The following is a 17,204-nucleotide window of genomic DNA, read 5'->3' on the forward strand; positions in this document are numbered from 1 at the left end:
ATGAATTCTTCAAATACTAAGCTTTTATCTTCTATTTTGTATAAAAATTGTCTATTTGTTTAATGCAAAAATGTTTTGATGATATTGTGAATGTGATATTTTAATTGTTGTACATTTTAACAAAAATATGCTTAGACTTTCAAAATAGTGAGTATGTTATTTCATTGGTTGGTTGGAAATGTTTAAACGCGTGTACATCATTGTACAGAAATGAATTGTTTTATTGATTGATTTCAGAGTTAACATTTGCTTCAGTTCATATACTATTTGTAAAAAAGTATTTCCAACATCACAGACTGTATAAACCAGAACTTGTATAACGTGGCGAAATATTTCTATCTCAATAATGTTGGGTTTACATTATAATATATTTCGCTAATCTATTTATATAGCCACATACTGACCCCAAAATATATCCCAGGGTGAGAGCAAAGTAAGTTAAGTTCATATATAGAAATTAATCATCTAAATTTCACTGGTTATCAAAATCAAATTTTTGATAGAAACATAGAAGTTGTTGTAAAACTCCAATTTTATTTTCAGATCAATTGTATAATTTACAGAATAGCGGTTGTTCTTTTATTAGCTTTCAATTACTAATTTCTGGGATAAATAATCACATATCTTATTTGCGCAGAATTAAAATGTGGTTATAATTAGGTAGCTATGATATCAAATGTTTTTGTTTACAAACAGGGCTATTTTTTTACCCTCATCTTGACACGGGAAAGCATGCTGCGAAGAATTATGGTCAAATTTTATGGAAAACACAGACATTTAAGATAATTAGCAAAGAATCCTCCCTTCAAAAATCTTTGGAGGCCGTTTCCCATAGTGTTAAGTTACCAAGCTCGGAGATGACTAAGCTGGCTGTACAGTTTCATAAGGCGTGCTAGAGGGCCTTTCATTATTAAAGGCAAAAGCTGAAGTTATTCCTTGCAGCATCTCAAAACATGTGGAAATACTTGTTCTCTGTGAAATTGACATGGAGCGATGTAGATTTTATGTTGAAATGTATCCCCCTGACACCAGATTACCTGTGTGTTGTCTGACCTGCTAAATTAATAAACACCATGTGTAGAGGCAAACTGAGCACCAAATAGAAACAAACCGGCTTCTTTTTATTATTTTCATTTTGCAAAACCTGACCTCCACACAGCAGGGACCACAGGTGTGCTCTCCTGCTTTTATGTGAATGCTGAGGGGAAAAAAATTCACAGAGAAAAAAAATTAGAAAAGTATGAAGAAGCAGGTGATTTGTAAAGCATTAATGTTGGTTTGACATATCCCAGGCGATAGCGTTTAATTACGTATCAATGCAGTTCGGCTATAAGTAACACTGTCGTTTTCATGTCTATCCATGTTTTCGGCACGCTCCAATGAGGGGGAATTCACTGTAGTATAAAAAACATAGGCTGCGGTCAACTGCATGTGTTCGGGGTAACCACAATATGGGGGTTTTGCAGTGAAACGTTGCACCAGACAAGTTTACTTGCCATCTTAATTTACACTTGAGAAAACTTGCTTAATGGGCAGAGGAAGTGTACAGGTCATGGCATAGCCAGTGAACCATCCCTTCGACGAGTGTTTTGGTCGTAAAGTTGAAGTCTTTGACAATCTCTTACAATTAGACCATTTCCTACAGTGCCACCTGGTGGTTTAAACACATCAAACTGTCCACTTCAAGAAGAGGGCAGTTCATTCCATAAAACTTCTTGCCCGTCCACTTGAACAAATCTCCTACTATTTTTTATGTGGCCAAACCATTTGCCCACGTGGTCCAGCCGTGTACCTCTGTCTTGTACAAGATTGGAACAAAAGCTGAAGGCGATTTCTAGAAAGTCTTTTTTGTTTGTAAATAGTCACCTTTAACTTCGGTTTGATACAGTTACTATGGGGACATTCAAATTAAGGACCAATCCTGTAGTTGACACAGACTGGGTTAGCCAATATTTACCAGACAGATCTGGCTTCGATTCCTGGTCTCGGCCACCACAATATTTGTTACAATCAGATTATGATAAACAACCAGTCACAAATTACTGGCTCAGCTAGCAGGAATTTTATTTTAGATCTCAGTCCAAGCCTAAATCCTAGCAGATGCAATGAGAAACATGTAAAATATGTTTTGTCTGTTGGCAGGTTTCTGCCCTCCACCCACATGCTTATAAATCTACAGAAAATAGTTTTTTGTTGCAGTAAATGGCCCTGTTTATTTCTTAACCTTCCAACCTGTTTCTCCTCTTTATTTCTTAACCTACCAACCTGTTTCTCCTCTATATTTCTTAACCTTCCAACCTGTTTCTCCTCTATATTTCTTAACCTTCCAACCTGTTTCTCCTCTATATTTCTTAACCTTCCAACCTGTTTCACCTCTAAATTTCTTAACCTTCCAACCTGTTTCTCCTCTATATTTCATAACCTACCAACCTGTTTCTCCTCTATATTTCTTAACCTTCCAACCTGTTTCTCCTCTTTATTTCTTAGCCTACCAACCTGTTTCTCCTCTATATTTCTTAACCTTCCAACCTGTTTCTCCTCTATATTTCATAACCTACCAACCTGTTTCTCCTCTATATTTCTAAACCTTCCAACCTGTTTCTCCTCTAAATTTCTTAACCTTCCAACCTGTTTCTCCTCTATATTTCTTAACCTTCCAACCTGTTTCTCCTCTTTATTTCTTAGCCTACCAACCTGTTTCTCCTCTATATTTCTTAACCTTCCAACCTGTTTCTCCTCTTTATTTCTTAACCTACCAACCTGTTTCTCCTCTATATTTCTTAACCTTCCAACCTGTTTCTCCTCTTTATTTCTTAGCCTACCAACCTGTTTCTCCTCTATATTTCTTAACCTTCCAACCTGTTTCACCTCTAAATTTCTTAACCTTCCAACCTGTTTCTCCTCTATATTTCTTAACCTTCCAACCTGTTTCTCCTCTTTATTTCTTAGCCTACCAACCTGTTTCTCCTCTATATTTCTTAACCTTCCAACCTGTTTCTCCTCTATATTTCATAACCTACCAACCTGTTTCTCCTCTATATTTCTTAACCTTCCAACCTGTTTCTCCTCTATATTTCTTAACCTTCCAACCTGTTTCTCCTCTATATTTCTTAACCTTCCAACCTGTTTCTCCTCTTTATTTCTTAGCCTACCAACCTGTTTCTCCTCTATATTTCTTAACCTTCCACCCTGTTTCTCCTCTTAATTTTCTTAACCTTCCAACCTGTTTCTCCTCTAAATTTCCTAACCTTCCAACCTGTTTCTCCTCTAAACTCCTTCTTTTTATGTCCTCTGCATCAACATAAGCCTAGATACCCCTCTACATCAACAAAAGCCTAGATACCCCTCTACATCAACATAAGCCTGGATACCCCTCTAAATCAACATAAGCCTAGATATCCCTCTACATCAACATAAACCTAGATATCCCTCTACATCAACATAAGCCTAGATATCCCTCTCCATCAACATAAGCCTAGATACCCCTCTACATCAACATAAGCCTGGATACCCCTCTGCATCAACATAAGCCTAGATATCCCTCTACATCAACATAAACCTAGATATCCCTCTACATCAACATAAGCCTAGATACCCCTTGTGTGAGGGATAACTCTGAGTAAAGGAGTGGGTAACAACACCGATATTGTGACCAGCCCTATTTATTGTTTTATGATTGATACCCAGTGACCCTGGGGTGTGTTAACAGAACAACAGGTGTGTTCATTATGGCTAACGACTTACATGATACCTGTTAAACTTGTACCTGACCTTGACTCCAACACTTTATGGCTGCTTCACTCAAACACACCTTACATCTGATCGTTAGCAGGTATGTTTTTATTTTCGGTCATTGCCATGTGTTTGGCTGACTCCCTATACCGGCATGTTTTGGTAGCCTGTAGGAATTCCGCTGGCTTTACCCTTGCATTGCGTCAAGGTAGCTTGGGTAAGGGTGTGATCGGCACCTGAATCCTGCTGCTGAGTTGTTTGGCCAACGTCGCAATATTGGTCTGGTTCATATTCGTTTAATGAATTATGTTCAGTATAGGGATTACACATGAAATATGATGGGGTGATCATTCAAAGTAAACAGATGTTTTATTTATCCTAGCAGAAGGTTTCTGATCCATTAACTTGCACTAAAAATCTCCAGATTAAAGAAGACCTTCTTCGCCATCCAATGTTTAGAACAATCTCTGATTGAGTAAAATCTCCTCAGCCATCCACTATCTGAGGTAATCTCTGATTGAGTTAGATCTCCCCAGCCATCCAATGTCTAAGGTGATCTAGGATTGAGTAAGATCTCCCCAGCCATCCAATGTCTAAGGTGATCTAGGATTGGGTTAGATCTACCCACCCATCCAATATCTAAGGTGATCTAGGATTGAGTTAGATCTACCCACCCATCCAATGTCAAAGGCAATCTCTAATTGAGTTAGATCTCCCCACCCATCCAATGTCTAAGGCAATCTCTAATTGAGTTAGATCTCCCCACCCATCCAATGTCAAAGGCAATCTCTAATTGAGTTAGATCTCCCCACCCATCCAATGTCTAAGGCAATCTCTGATTGAGTTAGATCTACCCAGCCATCCAATGTCTAAAGCAATCTATAATTGAGTAAGATCTCCCCAGCCATCCAATGTCTAAGGCAATATCTGTTTGAGTTAGATCTCCCCAGCCATCCAATGTCTAAAGCAATCCCTGATTGAGTAAGATCTCCCCAGCCATCCAATGTCTAAGGCAATATCTGTTTGAGTTAGATCTCCCCAGCCATCCAATGTCTAAAGCAATCCCTGATTGAGTAAGATCTCCCCAGCCATCCAATGTCTAAGGCAATCTCTAATTGAGTAAGATCTCCCCAGCCATCCAATGTCTAAGGCAATCTCTGATTGAGTTAGATCTACCCAGCCATCCAATGTCTAAAGCAATCTATAATTGAGTAAGATCTCCCCAGCCATCCAATGTCTAAGGCAATATCTGTTTGAGTTAGATCTCCCCAGCCATCCAATGTCTAAAGCAATCCCTGATTGAGTAAGATCTCCCCAGCCATCCAATGTCTAAGGCAATCTCTAATTGAGTAAGATCTCCCCAGCCATCCAATGTCTAAGGCAATCTCTGATTGAGTTAGATCTACCCAGCCATCCAATGTCTAAGGCAATCTCTGTTTGAGTTAGATCTCCCCAGCCATCCAATGTCTAAAGCAATCTCTGTTTGAGTTAGATCTCCCCAGCCATCCAATGTCTAAAGCAATCTCTGATTGAGTTAGATCTCCCCAGCCATCCAATGTCTAAGGCAATCTCTAATTGAGTTAGATCTCCCCAGCCATCCAATGTCTAAGGCAATCTCTGATTGAGTTAGATCTACCCAGCCATCCAATGTCTAAAGCAATCTCTGTTTGAGTTAGATCTCCCAAACCATCCAATGTCTAAAGCAATCTCTGATTGAGTTAGATCTCCCCAGCCATCCAATGTCTAAGGCAATCTCTAATTGAGTTAGATCTCCCCAGCCATCCAATGTCAAAAGCAATCTCTGTTTGAGTTAGATCTCCCAAGCCATCCAATGTCTAAAGCAATCTCTGATTGAGTTAGATCTCCCCAGCCATCCAATGTCTAAGGCAATCTCTAATTGAGTAAGATTTCCCCAGCCGTCCAATGTCTAAGGCAATCTCTGATTGAGTTAGATCTCCCCAGCCATCCAATGTCTAAGGCAATCTCTGTTTGAGTTAGATCTACCCAGCCATCCAATGTCTAAGGCAATCTCTGATTGAGTAAGATCTCCCCAGACATCCAATGTCTAAGGCAATCTCTGTTTGAGTTAGATCTACCCAGCCATCCAATGTCTAAAGCAATCTCTGATTGAGTTAGATCTCCCCAGCCATCCAATGTCTAAGGCAATCTCTGTTTGAGTTATATCTACCCAGCCATCCAATGTCTAAAGCAATCTCTGATTGAGTAAGATCTCCCCTGCCATCCAATGTCTAAGACAATCTCTGATTGAGTAAGATCTCCCCAGCCATCCAATGTCTAAGGCAATCTCTGATTGAGTTAGATTTCCCCAGCTGTCCAATGTCTAAGGCAATCTCTAATTGAGTTAGATCTCCCCAGCCATCCAATGTCTAAGGCAATCTCTAATTGAGTTAGATTTCCCCAGCCGTCCAATGTCTAAGGCAATCTCTAATTGAGTTAGATTTCCCCAGCTGTCCAATGTCTAAGGCAATCTCTAATTGAGTTAGATTTCCCCAGCCGTCCAATGTCTAAGGCAATCTCTAATTGAGTTAGATCTACCCAGCCATCCAATGTCTAAGGCAATATCTGATTGAGCCAGATCTCCCCAGCCAGATCTACCCAGCCATCCAATGTCTAAAGCAATCTCTGATTGAGTAAGATCTCCCCAGCCATCCAATGTCTAAGGCAATCTCTGATTGAGTTAGATCTACCCATCCGTTCAATGTCTAAGGCAATCTCTAATTGAGTTAGATCTCTCCAGCCATCCAATGTCTAAGGCAATCTCTGATTGAGTTAGATCTACCCAGCCGTTCAATGTCTAAGGCAATCTCTAATTAAGTTAGATCTCCCCAGCCATCCAATGTCTAAGGCAATCTCTAATTGAGTTAGATCTCCCCAGCCATCCAATGTCTAAGTCAATCTCTAATTGAGTTAGATCTCCCCAGCCGTCCAATGTCTAAGTCAATCTCTAATTGAGTTAGATCTCCCCAGCCGTCCAATGTCTAAGTCAATCTCTAATTGAGTTAGATCTCCCCAGCCGTCCAATGTCTAAGTCAATCTCTAATTGAGTTAGATCTCCCCAGCCATCCAATGTCTAAGGTAATCTCTGATTGAGTTAGATTTCCCCAGCCGTCCAATGTCTAAGGCAATCTCTTATTGAGTTAGATCTCCCCAGCCATCCAATGTCTAAGGCAATCTTTAATTGAGTTAGATTTCCCCAGCCGTCCAATGTCTAAGGCAATCTCTAATTGAGTTAGATCTACCCAGCCGTCCAATGTCTAAGGCAATATCTGATTGAGCCAGATCTCCCAAGCCATCCAATGTCTAAGAAAATGATAATGACATTGGGTAGATTTTTTTCCAAGCAGAAGAACCAACTTTCCTCCATCTTACCAAAGTCAATAATCTTCCAAGAATATAACTGTCCTCACTGTAACTGGAATATAAATTTCTGCAATCTGACCAATTTTGGAGTGTGTCATGTTGTTGAGTTCTGACTGTATTGTGGCTGTGCTGTATATACTGTGGCATGTTGTTGAGTTCTGACTGTATTGTGGCTGTGCTGTATATACAGTGTCATGTTAGTGAGTTCTGACTGTATTGTGGCTGTGCTGTATATACAGTGTCATGTTGTTGAGTTCTGACTGTATTGTGGCTGTGCTGTATATACAGTGTCATGTTGTTGAGTTCTGACTGTATTGTGGCTGTGCTGTATATACAGTGTCATGTTGTTGAGTTCTGACTGTATTGTGGCTGTGCTGTATATACAGTGTCATGTTGTTGAGTTCTGACTGTATTGTGGCTGTGCTGTATATACAGTGTCATGTTGTTGAGTTCTGACTGTATTGTGGCTGTGCTGTATATACAGTGTCATGTTGTTGAGTTCTGACTGTATTGTGGCTGTGCTGTATATACAGTGTCATGTTGTTGAGTTCTGACTGTATTGTGGCTGTGCTGTATATACAGTGTCATGTTGTTGAGTTCTGACTGTATTGTGGCTGTGCTGTATATACAGTGTCATGTTGTTGAGTTCTGACTGTATTGTGGCTGTGCTGTATATACAGTGTCATGTTGTTGAGTTCTGACTGTATTGTGGCTGTGCTGTATATACAGTGTCATGTTGTTGAGTTCTGACTGTATTGTGGCTGTGCTGTATATACAGTGTCATGTTGTTGAGTTCTGACTGTATTGTGGCTGTGCTGTATATACAGTGTCATGTTGTTGAGTTCTGACTGTATTGTGGCTGTGCTGTATATACAGTGTCATGTTGTTGAGTTCTGACTGTATTGTGGCTGTGCTGTATATACAGTGTCATGTTGTTGAGTTCTGACTGTATTGTGGCTGTGCTGTATATACAGTGTCATGTTGTTGAGTTCTGACTGTATTGTGGCTGTGCTGTATATACAGTGTCATGTTGTTGAGTTCTGACTGTATTGTGGCTGTGCTGTATATACAGTGTCATGTTGTTGAGTTCTGACTGTATTGTGGCTGTGCTGTATATACAGTGTCATGTTGTTGAGTTCTGACTGTATTGTGGCTGTGCTGTATATACAGTGTCATGTTGTTGAGTTCTGACTGTATTGTGGCTGTGCTGTATATACAGTGTCATGTTGTTGAGTTCTGACTGTATTGTGGCTGTGCTGTATATACAGTGTCATGTTGTTGAGTTCTGACTGTATTGTGGCTGTGCTGTATATACAGTGTCATGTTGTTGAGTTCTGACTGTATTGTGGCTGTGCTGTATATACAGTGTCATGTTGTTGAGTTCTGACTGTATTGTGGCTGTGCTGTATATACAGTGTCATGTTGTTGAGTTCTGACTGTATTGTGGCTGTGCTGTATATACAGTGTCATGTTGTTGAGTTCTGACTGTATTGTGGCTGTGCTGTATATACAGTGTCATGTTGTTGAGTTCTGACTGTATTGTGGCTGTGCTGTATATACAGTGTCATGTTGTTGAGTTCTGACTGTATTGTGGCTGTGCTGTATATACAGTGTCATGTTGTTGAGTTCTGACTGTATTGTGGCTGTGCTGTATATACAGTGTCATGTTGTTGAGTTCTGACTGTATTGTGGCTGTGCTGTATATACAGTGTCATGTTGTTGAGTTCTGACTGTATTGTGGCTGTGCTGTATATACAGTGTCATGTTGTTGAGTTCTGACTGTATTGTGGCTGTGCTGTATATACAGTGTCATGTTGTTGAGTTCTGACTGTATTGTGGCTGTGCTGTATATACAGTGTCATGTTGTTGAGTTCTGACTGTATTGTGGCTGTGCTGTATATACAGTGTCATGTTGTTGAGTTCTGACTGTATTGTGGCTGTGCTGTATATACAGTGTCATGTTGTTGAGTTCTGACTGTATTGTGGCTGTGCTGTATATACAGTGTCATGTTGTTGAGTTCTGACTGTATTGTGGCTGTGCTGTATATACAGTGTCATGTTGTTGAGTTCTGACTGTATTGTGGCTGTGCTGTATATACAGTGTCATGTTGTTGAGTTCTGACTGTATTGTGGCTGTGCTGTATATACAGTGTCATGTTGTTGAGTTCTGACTGTATTGTGGCTGTGCTGTATATACAGTGTCATGTTGTTGAGTTCTGACTGTATTGTGGCTGTGCTGTATATACAGTGTCATGTTGTTGAGTTCTGACTGTATTGTGGCTGTGCTGTATATACAGTGTCATGTTGTTGAGTTCTGACTGTATTGTGGCTGTGCTGTATATACAGTGTCATGTTGTTGAGTTCTGACTGTATTGTGGCTGTGCTGTATATACAGTGTCATGTTGTTGAGTTCTGACTGTATTGTGGCTGTGCTGTATATACAGTGTCATGTTGTTGAGTTCTGACTGTATGGTGGCTGTGTATCAGACATCAGAATACCTGTTGATGGTTCACTTAGGTTGTGTTCTATTTTCTACAGATGATTGTTCACAGATTCAGGTTTATTTTCAGCGCCTGCCATGTGGTTTTGTTGGCGTCACTTCTCCACTTGGTATACCTACGTGTTTACAATGGCCACATGTCTGTGTGTATGGGGTGTTTTTTGTACCTAGTTTGTACTGTAAGGAGCAGGTGCTATCCCAGACATAACAGCACTTCCTCAACTGATTAACAAGGCCGAGAGCTGCCAATTATTTCCTATTGTACAACCCAAGTGGCCTTCAGATATGTCTCTAGTTCTAACACTGGTAACAATGTATTAGAGATGGGGGTTCATGTCCCAAGGCAGGACTGGGAATTTGTTTTATGTTACGGTTTTTTAACTTTTTTGTTACACATTCCTTACTTATTCAATATCTAGGAATTGCTGTACATATTTTCGTTTTTATCAGCCAAGTTTCTGATATGCTGCGACAATAAATTACCAGATCAACGTTAAAGTATGTCATACTACAATCCTAATATGGTTACTTGTCAAATGCATTCGGTATATTGTACAATAATGTAACACATTATCTGAGAAAAAACATTTTGTTAATCTTTAATATAATATTAATTTTGTTACCGCAAGTATGATCTTTTTAGCATTCTACAATTTTGCCATGTAACAACCCTTGGTCAATCACCATGTGTTATTAGACGATAGACCATGGGCGTGCATGTATGATTTTTCAACAAACCAACATTCTTCTAAAAACCTCCCGCACTAATGTAAACAAGCCTTTATGAACATTATAGTGTACACCAATGAGTATATATATGTTTGTGTTTTACAGAGATCAGGGGCAGATAACTCTAAACAGATACAGCAATGGTTGATGGTCCTTAAGGAGCACAGTTCCTCAGAGCAGTGTCCACTTCTACAGGTCAGCTGTGCCAAGGTCATAGGTCAGAATGTGGACCTCCTGCTGGTTGACTCGGAAAACAAACTAGGTTGGTATGAAATACAGCATTTATTTGTATTTGTATGAATAATATTTCATATTTCATAATTACATCATACACTTTAAAAGAAAAATATATGGAGAACCCTTGATCTCCAGGTTCCTATTCGGATGCTCTGCCACTGAGCTAAAGGGAAATTCCCTCTAGCTCGAAGCTAGAGGGCGACCATAATCCTATGTACAATTAAAATCTGCCACAGGAGCAATATAGCCAGAAAGCCCGTTTCTTTCCCAGACGTATTCCTAGTTATACAGTAGGCACTTTTGGTGAGACAGGACTTTTATCAAAAGGTTTCTGTTTATATTATTGATGTTTCAGTTTTGAATTTGTGGTTACATTTAGATTGGCAGTTGGAGGGTAGGGTTACTAGAAGTGTTTACTGTTTTGTTTATTTTGTCAATTCATCGTATTACAAATTTTTTAAAAATATCACTGCTATAAATGGTACATCGTTTATAGTATATGTATCCCTCTCTCTATAAAGTAGATATAAAACTGTATACAGTAGATAGAAAACGTTATACAGTAGATAGAAAACTGTATACAGTAGATAGAAAACGTTATACAGTAGATAGAAAACTGTATACAGTAGATAGAAAACATTATACAATAGATAGAAAACGTTATACAATAGATATAAAACGTTACACAGTAGATATAAAACTGTATACAGTACATATAAAACTGTATACAGTAGATAGAAAACGTTATACAGTAGATAGAAAACTGTATACAGTAGATAGAAAACGTTATACAGTAGATAGAAAACTGCATACAGTAGATAGAAAACGTTATACAGTAGATAGAAAACTGTATACAGTAGATAGAAAACGTTATACAGTACATATAAAACTGTATACATTAGATAGAAAAGGTTATACAGTAGATAGAAAACTGTATACAGTACGTATAAAACTGTATACAGTAGATATAATATGTTATACAGTAGATATAAAACTGTATACAGTACATACATGTATAACCGATTATACACTACATGTACTGTGAACAGAAACAGCACAGAAGAAAGATTTAGGCGATTTAACTTTTAACTGCTTCCTATTCCATTTTATAATATTTTCATATTCCGAATAGTTATTGAAGTTGCTTATCTAAAGGACCTAGAAGTAAAGTTGATGTGACAACATATTTTTGGTGGGTTTTTTTCCTTTTAGCTACGCTTTAATTTTCCCTGAAGAATTGCCCTCGTTACCTGCGGTTGATTTGTTGTCTAGATAATGTAATCAGTGATGTTATGTTATCATGTCAAAGTTATGAAACTTTGATGGCAATTTTTAAGTGACCTCAGAAACGCTTAAAAAATAAATTCTTCTTTTGCAGCAAGGCAAAAGCTGAAATAGATTAAATTCTTCATATTCTCAAATCAGCATAAAATACTGATTGCAAAATTATTGTCAGAAGTCAGTTTCATAATTTCAGTGAAAAGGATAAAGAGGTATGGCGGAAAACTGCCTGTATTTCCCTTAGTCGGCATTTTTGAAAATGGAAAAAATTAATAATGAGTAAGTAATTTTTAGTAGCAAAAATGCATGGAATAGATATAAATATTGAATATGAATTTTTGAACTGTTGAGATATTCGGTATTGTTAATATAATACTGCAAATATAGCCATATTCACTATATCTATGAAAGTGACGGGGTTTCCCAGACTTAAAAAAATACTTTTAATACTTTCCGATCCGAGGACCATCTTTTGAATAAACTTTTTGATTCCGTGATGTAATATGCAAAAACAAATCGTATGACGGAAAAGTGGTCCTCCTTTGGGAAAGTGCTCAAAATAATGAAAAACAGGGTTGATCAAGTTTTCAAAACTGCGACAGATGTTTCTTGGCTTAAAGGAGTTTGTATTTCCATGTTCGTCTATGTCCGGTGTAGCCTAATGTGTAACGCAGTTAGCTTGTGACCAGAAATATGAACGGTGTAGGTTCGAATTCACATTCAGATTCACTTTTTTTCTTCTTTCTTTTTTAATATTTAGGCAAGTGATCATTTTCCTTAGTAAAGTGAAAAATAGTTTTCAAATCAATTGAACATTTTATTGATATTTTAATAACTTACCTATTGATTTTTCTTCTATGGGATCATGTTAACAAATCCCTGTACGCGTGCACAGTCCAGCTACACTTTGTTTTATGAATTGTTTTACACTCCAATTGGCACTAGTATTTTTATATTAAAAAAAAAAGGCAAAGGGAAAAAAAAAAGTGTTATTATCGAAAACCGAACATGCAGGAAATTCATCGTCGAGGACAGTCTCATTTATTAGCTCACCTGCCCAAAGGGCAAGTGATCTTATGCCATGGTGCGGCGTCCGTCGGTCGTCCGTCGTTCTTTTCAGTAACCAAAAGGCTTAGGATNATTACCTTGACCCACGTTCAACCTAATGTCCTTGTTCGACATTCAAGGTCACAGGCGTCATATGTTTAAATCTTTTAATAGGTTCTTATGAATCAAACACTGATATTCTGCCTGTAGTTGTATTTTAGCCCACTTTTTAGATTACAAGTGTGAGATTAATACCAGGTGAGCGATTCAGGCCCATTGGGCCTCTTGTTTTAAATGCAGGAAGACTTCAGCACAAAGTAAGGAGCGCAATACATGTGTAAGACATGCTATTCGAAAGCTATATGTAATTTTACCATTCCAAGGTACAGGAAGAACAAAATCAAGATGCGTGCTTTTTAAGAAAGCTTGTAACGGCATGATGTAGGCAATAGCAATGAGAATTTAATCCTTTCAAACTTGGTAATGATTGTACGATCTTGTGTTTTATACAGCATAAGCCGAAATAAGCATTTTGTTGAGTCTTTATCGTGAAACGCATGTATTGATAGCCATGACCTTAAATTCCTCTGTTTACAATAATCTATTCTTAGATACGGGATTCCGATAGAGCTATACCTGTATAGAAATACCTGAGTACGCGTCATAACAGTACACGGTTGGACGCGCGCACTAGCAGGTCATAGATTTGGGGGAATAGGCATAGCAACCCGCCATAGCTCTTTGTTTTATTCTGCGGAAGAATTCTGTCATTTTTCATTTCACTTATTCAATTTAAATTAATGTGATATGATATAAACACAATTTTCAGACAGCCATGCATACTTCCCAGCCTTTCAAAAGAGAAACGGCATTCAAAATTCTTTTTTAAACCTTTCTTAAAAGTATAGAAAAAACTAGAGTTTGATAATATTATACTCATGTTTGAGTTTGTTCTGTACAATGCATTTAATAAATTTCAACAAAAAGTAAAAATAAATTCTGATGTTTTCAAATAATTTTAAAAGTATGGTGTACTCTCAAAGTTCTCACAACTTTTAATAAAGAGCCTACAAGAAAAACTACAGCTGATAAATAGTGGTTTGTGTCAAACCTTTAAGTATAACACCAAAATTACATGGATGCAAAACAATACCTGCACACTACCTGGCTGACTGGGAATTTGTACAGTAATTGAAATATTTAATTTGTCAAACTGATTGAGATTTTACTGTATTTGAAAAATATCATTAATTATGTCAGGTTCTGCAGGCACTGTATCCCTTGTATAGCCATGTGGCATATTAAATCTGAGTTACTTCCCTTCCACTGGAACCGCCAACCCATTTGATGATCTAGGGTGCTCAGGTGCCATAGACCATACTTATCTATGAAACGAAAAACCTGAGAAGATAAATAAATCTGTATTACAATTGAGACATTTAGATAGATAGATAAAGATAACAATTAAAGAACAACACAGGGTCATTATGGAATTTGCAAAAAGCCCATAACAAACTTAGGTATTGCTATATATACAGTTACTGTAAATCTTCAGTCAGTTGGTTGATAACCTGTGTACAAAGGTATTGTCTCAGATTTAAACGCTTCATGAATTCTGTTTCCAAAGGACACTGAAAATTGTTTCTCATGATGGTCTGTTTTCATCTACTCGTTAGGTACGGTAATATGTAAATGCATATGTTCTGCTTTAAAGTAAAATCCCTGTGAAACACCAACTTGTTGGAGATTTTTTCTATCATATAACTTACCTTTAGTAAAATAAAAGCTTACATGTTTTATTTCACAAAACTAAATGAAAGAAAACAAAGAGAAATGGCATCTTATTTATACACATATAACAGGAGAGATAAAAATGCATGGCCAGACTGGGATTCGAACCCAAGACCTTTAGACTCTAGACAGATGCTCTAACAAATTCAGCTATGGACTAGGTCCAGTTCTGCTATATTCCTCCCACCTCCAACAAAGTCGTTTGCACCCAAAGACACACGAGACCCTTAACTACCCTTCATGGGTGTATTTAGTGCCAAAAGTAACAGGAGATAACATAGACACAGCCATTCCAGGATTCAAACCCGGTACCGCCTCATCTCTAGAACTGGTTGCCAACAATCGACCCAGTCCAGTTCCCCTACAAACATAACAGCGGCGCGGCTGCTATGTTAAAATAAAATATTTATATGATGATGATGTTATTCTATTGAGTACCATTTAAGAAGTAATCTTGATCAGGTCCCAGGTGTCACAAAGTAACATATTCAGTTACATAGAAATCAAATTTCTTAAACATATTTGTTTGATTGGAAACAAATTTGTTCCAGTAGTGCTTTTCTCCCAAATAGGTACTGTAATCATATGATTCCACAGTCGGTGATACATAATACCATTTCCAATATTAGGTATTTTATGGTCATATAAATACATTGAAAAGTGCCATAGAAGGCGATTAATTAACTGTCTATGTGGTAGATATGTTAACTCTCCTGGTTCAGGTCTTCCCTGATGATCTGATTGTAGGACATGTACGTTTGATATCATTCCAAACGATCAATAAACAGCTTTGGGAGGTTAATTATAACCGTCCCTGTTTGTTACCTGTAGGCCTTTAACCGCCACAGATCTAAACAGGGTAGATAACTCTCACTTATTGTTTCAATAAACCCTGTGACCTGGGTGAAAACTTGGGTGTGACTGACCGTTGACACTCTGGTTCACTGGTGACCGCCTCTCTATGGATTAGTTATGTCAGCCTACCTTAATTAATGTTTTCCAACTCGATACCCTCACTTTTGTTCAAAGTATTTGTTAGGATATGAACTCAATAATTACAGCCATTTTTGGTGATTTCAGTCAATATTTGGACCTCACCTGTCGTTTACATTGTCTTAAAGTTTCATTGTCTTGTTGATCCGCTCACAAAGAATAATGGATTTTAACCCCCACAGAACGTGCAAATCTTATGATTTCTTAAAATGTCCCACCGAGACTGGCTGATTCATGGAGCAACATTCCGGCAGAAATCCATAAAGATTACATGTGAATCTTAGTGAACCTTTGTCAGCTGTCATGAGTCTACTTTAGAACTGAAGAGACAATCCTTCCTGATCATGTTTCAATAAACAATAGTGATCACTTATTCCTATCTGATGGGTAACATATGGTAAAAACGGGGTCTCTTGTTAACGTCAAGAGTCCCGACACTTTTCTACTGTATACAGGCATTGAAAAGATATTTTCCAGTGAAATTGATTTTAATTCCTCTTTATTTATTTACACAAGGCCAATGATATGTTGCAGGCCTTTTTAGGGAGTTTGCACATTTTGAAATTCTTTCCCGTTTTGTTGCTGAAAAGTAAAACATTACAAATGAAGCTCTATTGATAGTGAAGTGGTCCAGGGTTGGAATCCCAGTAACAGAGATTTTTTTGTTAATACTTCTATACATAAAGCAAATGGGCAAGCTAGCAACTCCAAGTCAGAAAAATGTAGAACACAATGGAACTCTTCTTTGTGGAGATACAAAACAGTGCACATAGACTCTGTACCTTAAATCAAAAGGAAAGTTAAGAATGAAATATTTTTAGGGTGGTACCTGAATACAGGGGACAGGATTTGTTTGTTGTCACAGATTTGTTTAAAGTAGTATCTGAAAATCAATAACTTTAAATCTGTGATATATTGAACTCCCAGATGTTGTTTATCTCCTGCAGGAAACATTAAAGGAGATATGTATTTACCAGTATATAACATCTAAATCAGCTGTCATCATCTCAGCATAAGCCGTTTATTTCTGTACTAGAGTTGAATTGACCTATCTTTAACAACATCCTTATTTAAGTGTTAAATTGACCTGTCTATAAAGGACACCTGTATACAAGTGTTACATTGACCTGTCTATAAAGACATCTTATACAAGTGTTAAATGGGCCTGTCTATAAAGGACACATGTATTCAAGTGCTAAATTGACCTGTGTATAAAGGACACCTGTATCCCCCTGTTAAATTGACCTGTCTATAAAGGGCACCTGTATACAAGTGTAAAATTGCCCTGTCTATAAAGGACACTTGTATACAAGTATTAAATTGACCGGTCTATAAAGACATCTTATACAAGTGTTAAATTGTCTTGTCTATAAAAGACACCTGTATACAAGTCCTAAATTGACCTGTCTATAAAGACATCTTTATACAAGTGTTAAATTTACCTGTCTATAAAGGACACCTGTATACAAGTGTTAAATTTACCTGTCTATAAAGGACACCTGTATACAAGTG

General features: G+C 37.7%; 1 protein-coding gene across 1 annotated transcript in view; it reads left to right on the top strand.

The window, feature by feature from the left end:
* LOC110450085 (thyroid adenoma-associated protein homolog) overlaps positions 1-17,204 on the top strand; it is a 128,038-nt gene that overhangs the window by 84,919 nt on the left and 25,915 nt on the right. Inside the window, exon 38 of the mRNA XM_021497342.1 lies at positions 10,449-10,605. Within this exon, the coding sequence (XP_021353017.1) occupies positions 10,449-10,605 (157 nt within the window). The remainder of the gene's footprint in view (positions 1-10,448; positions 10,606-17,204) is intronic.

This window comes from Mizuhopecten yessoensis, unplaced genomic scaffold (assembly GCF_002113885.1).
Source record: "Mizuhopecten yessoensis strain PY_sf001 unplaced genomic scaffold, ASM211388v2 scaffold4977, whole genome shotgun sequence".
Lineage (NCBI taxonomy): Eukaryota > Metazoa > Mollusca > Bivalvia > Pectinida > Pectinidae > Mizuhopecten > Mizuhopecten yessoensis.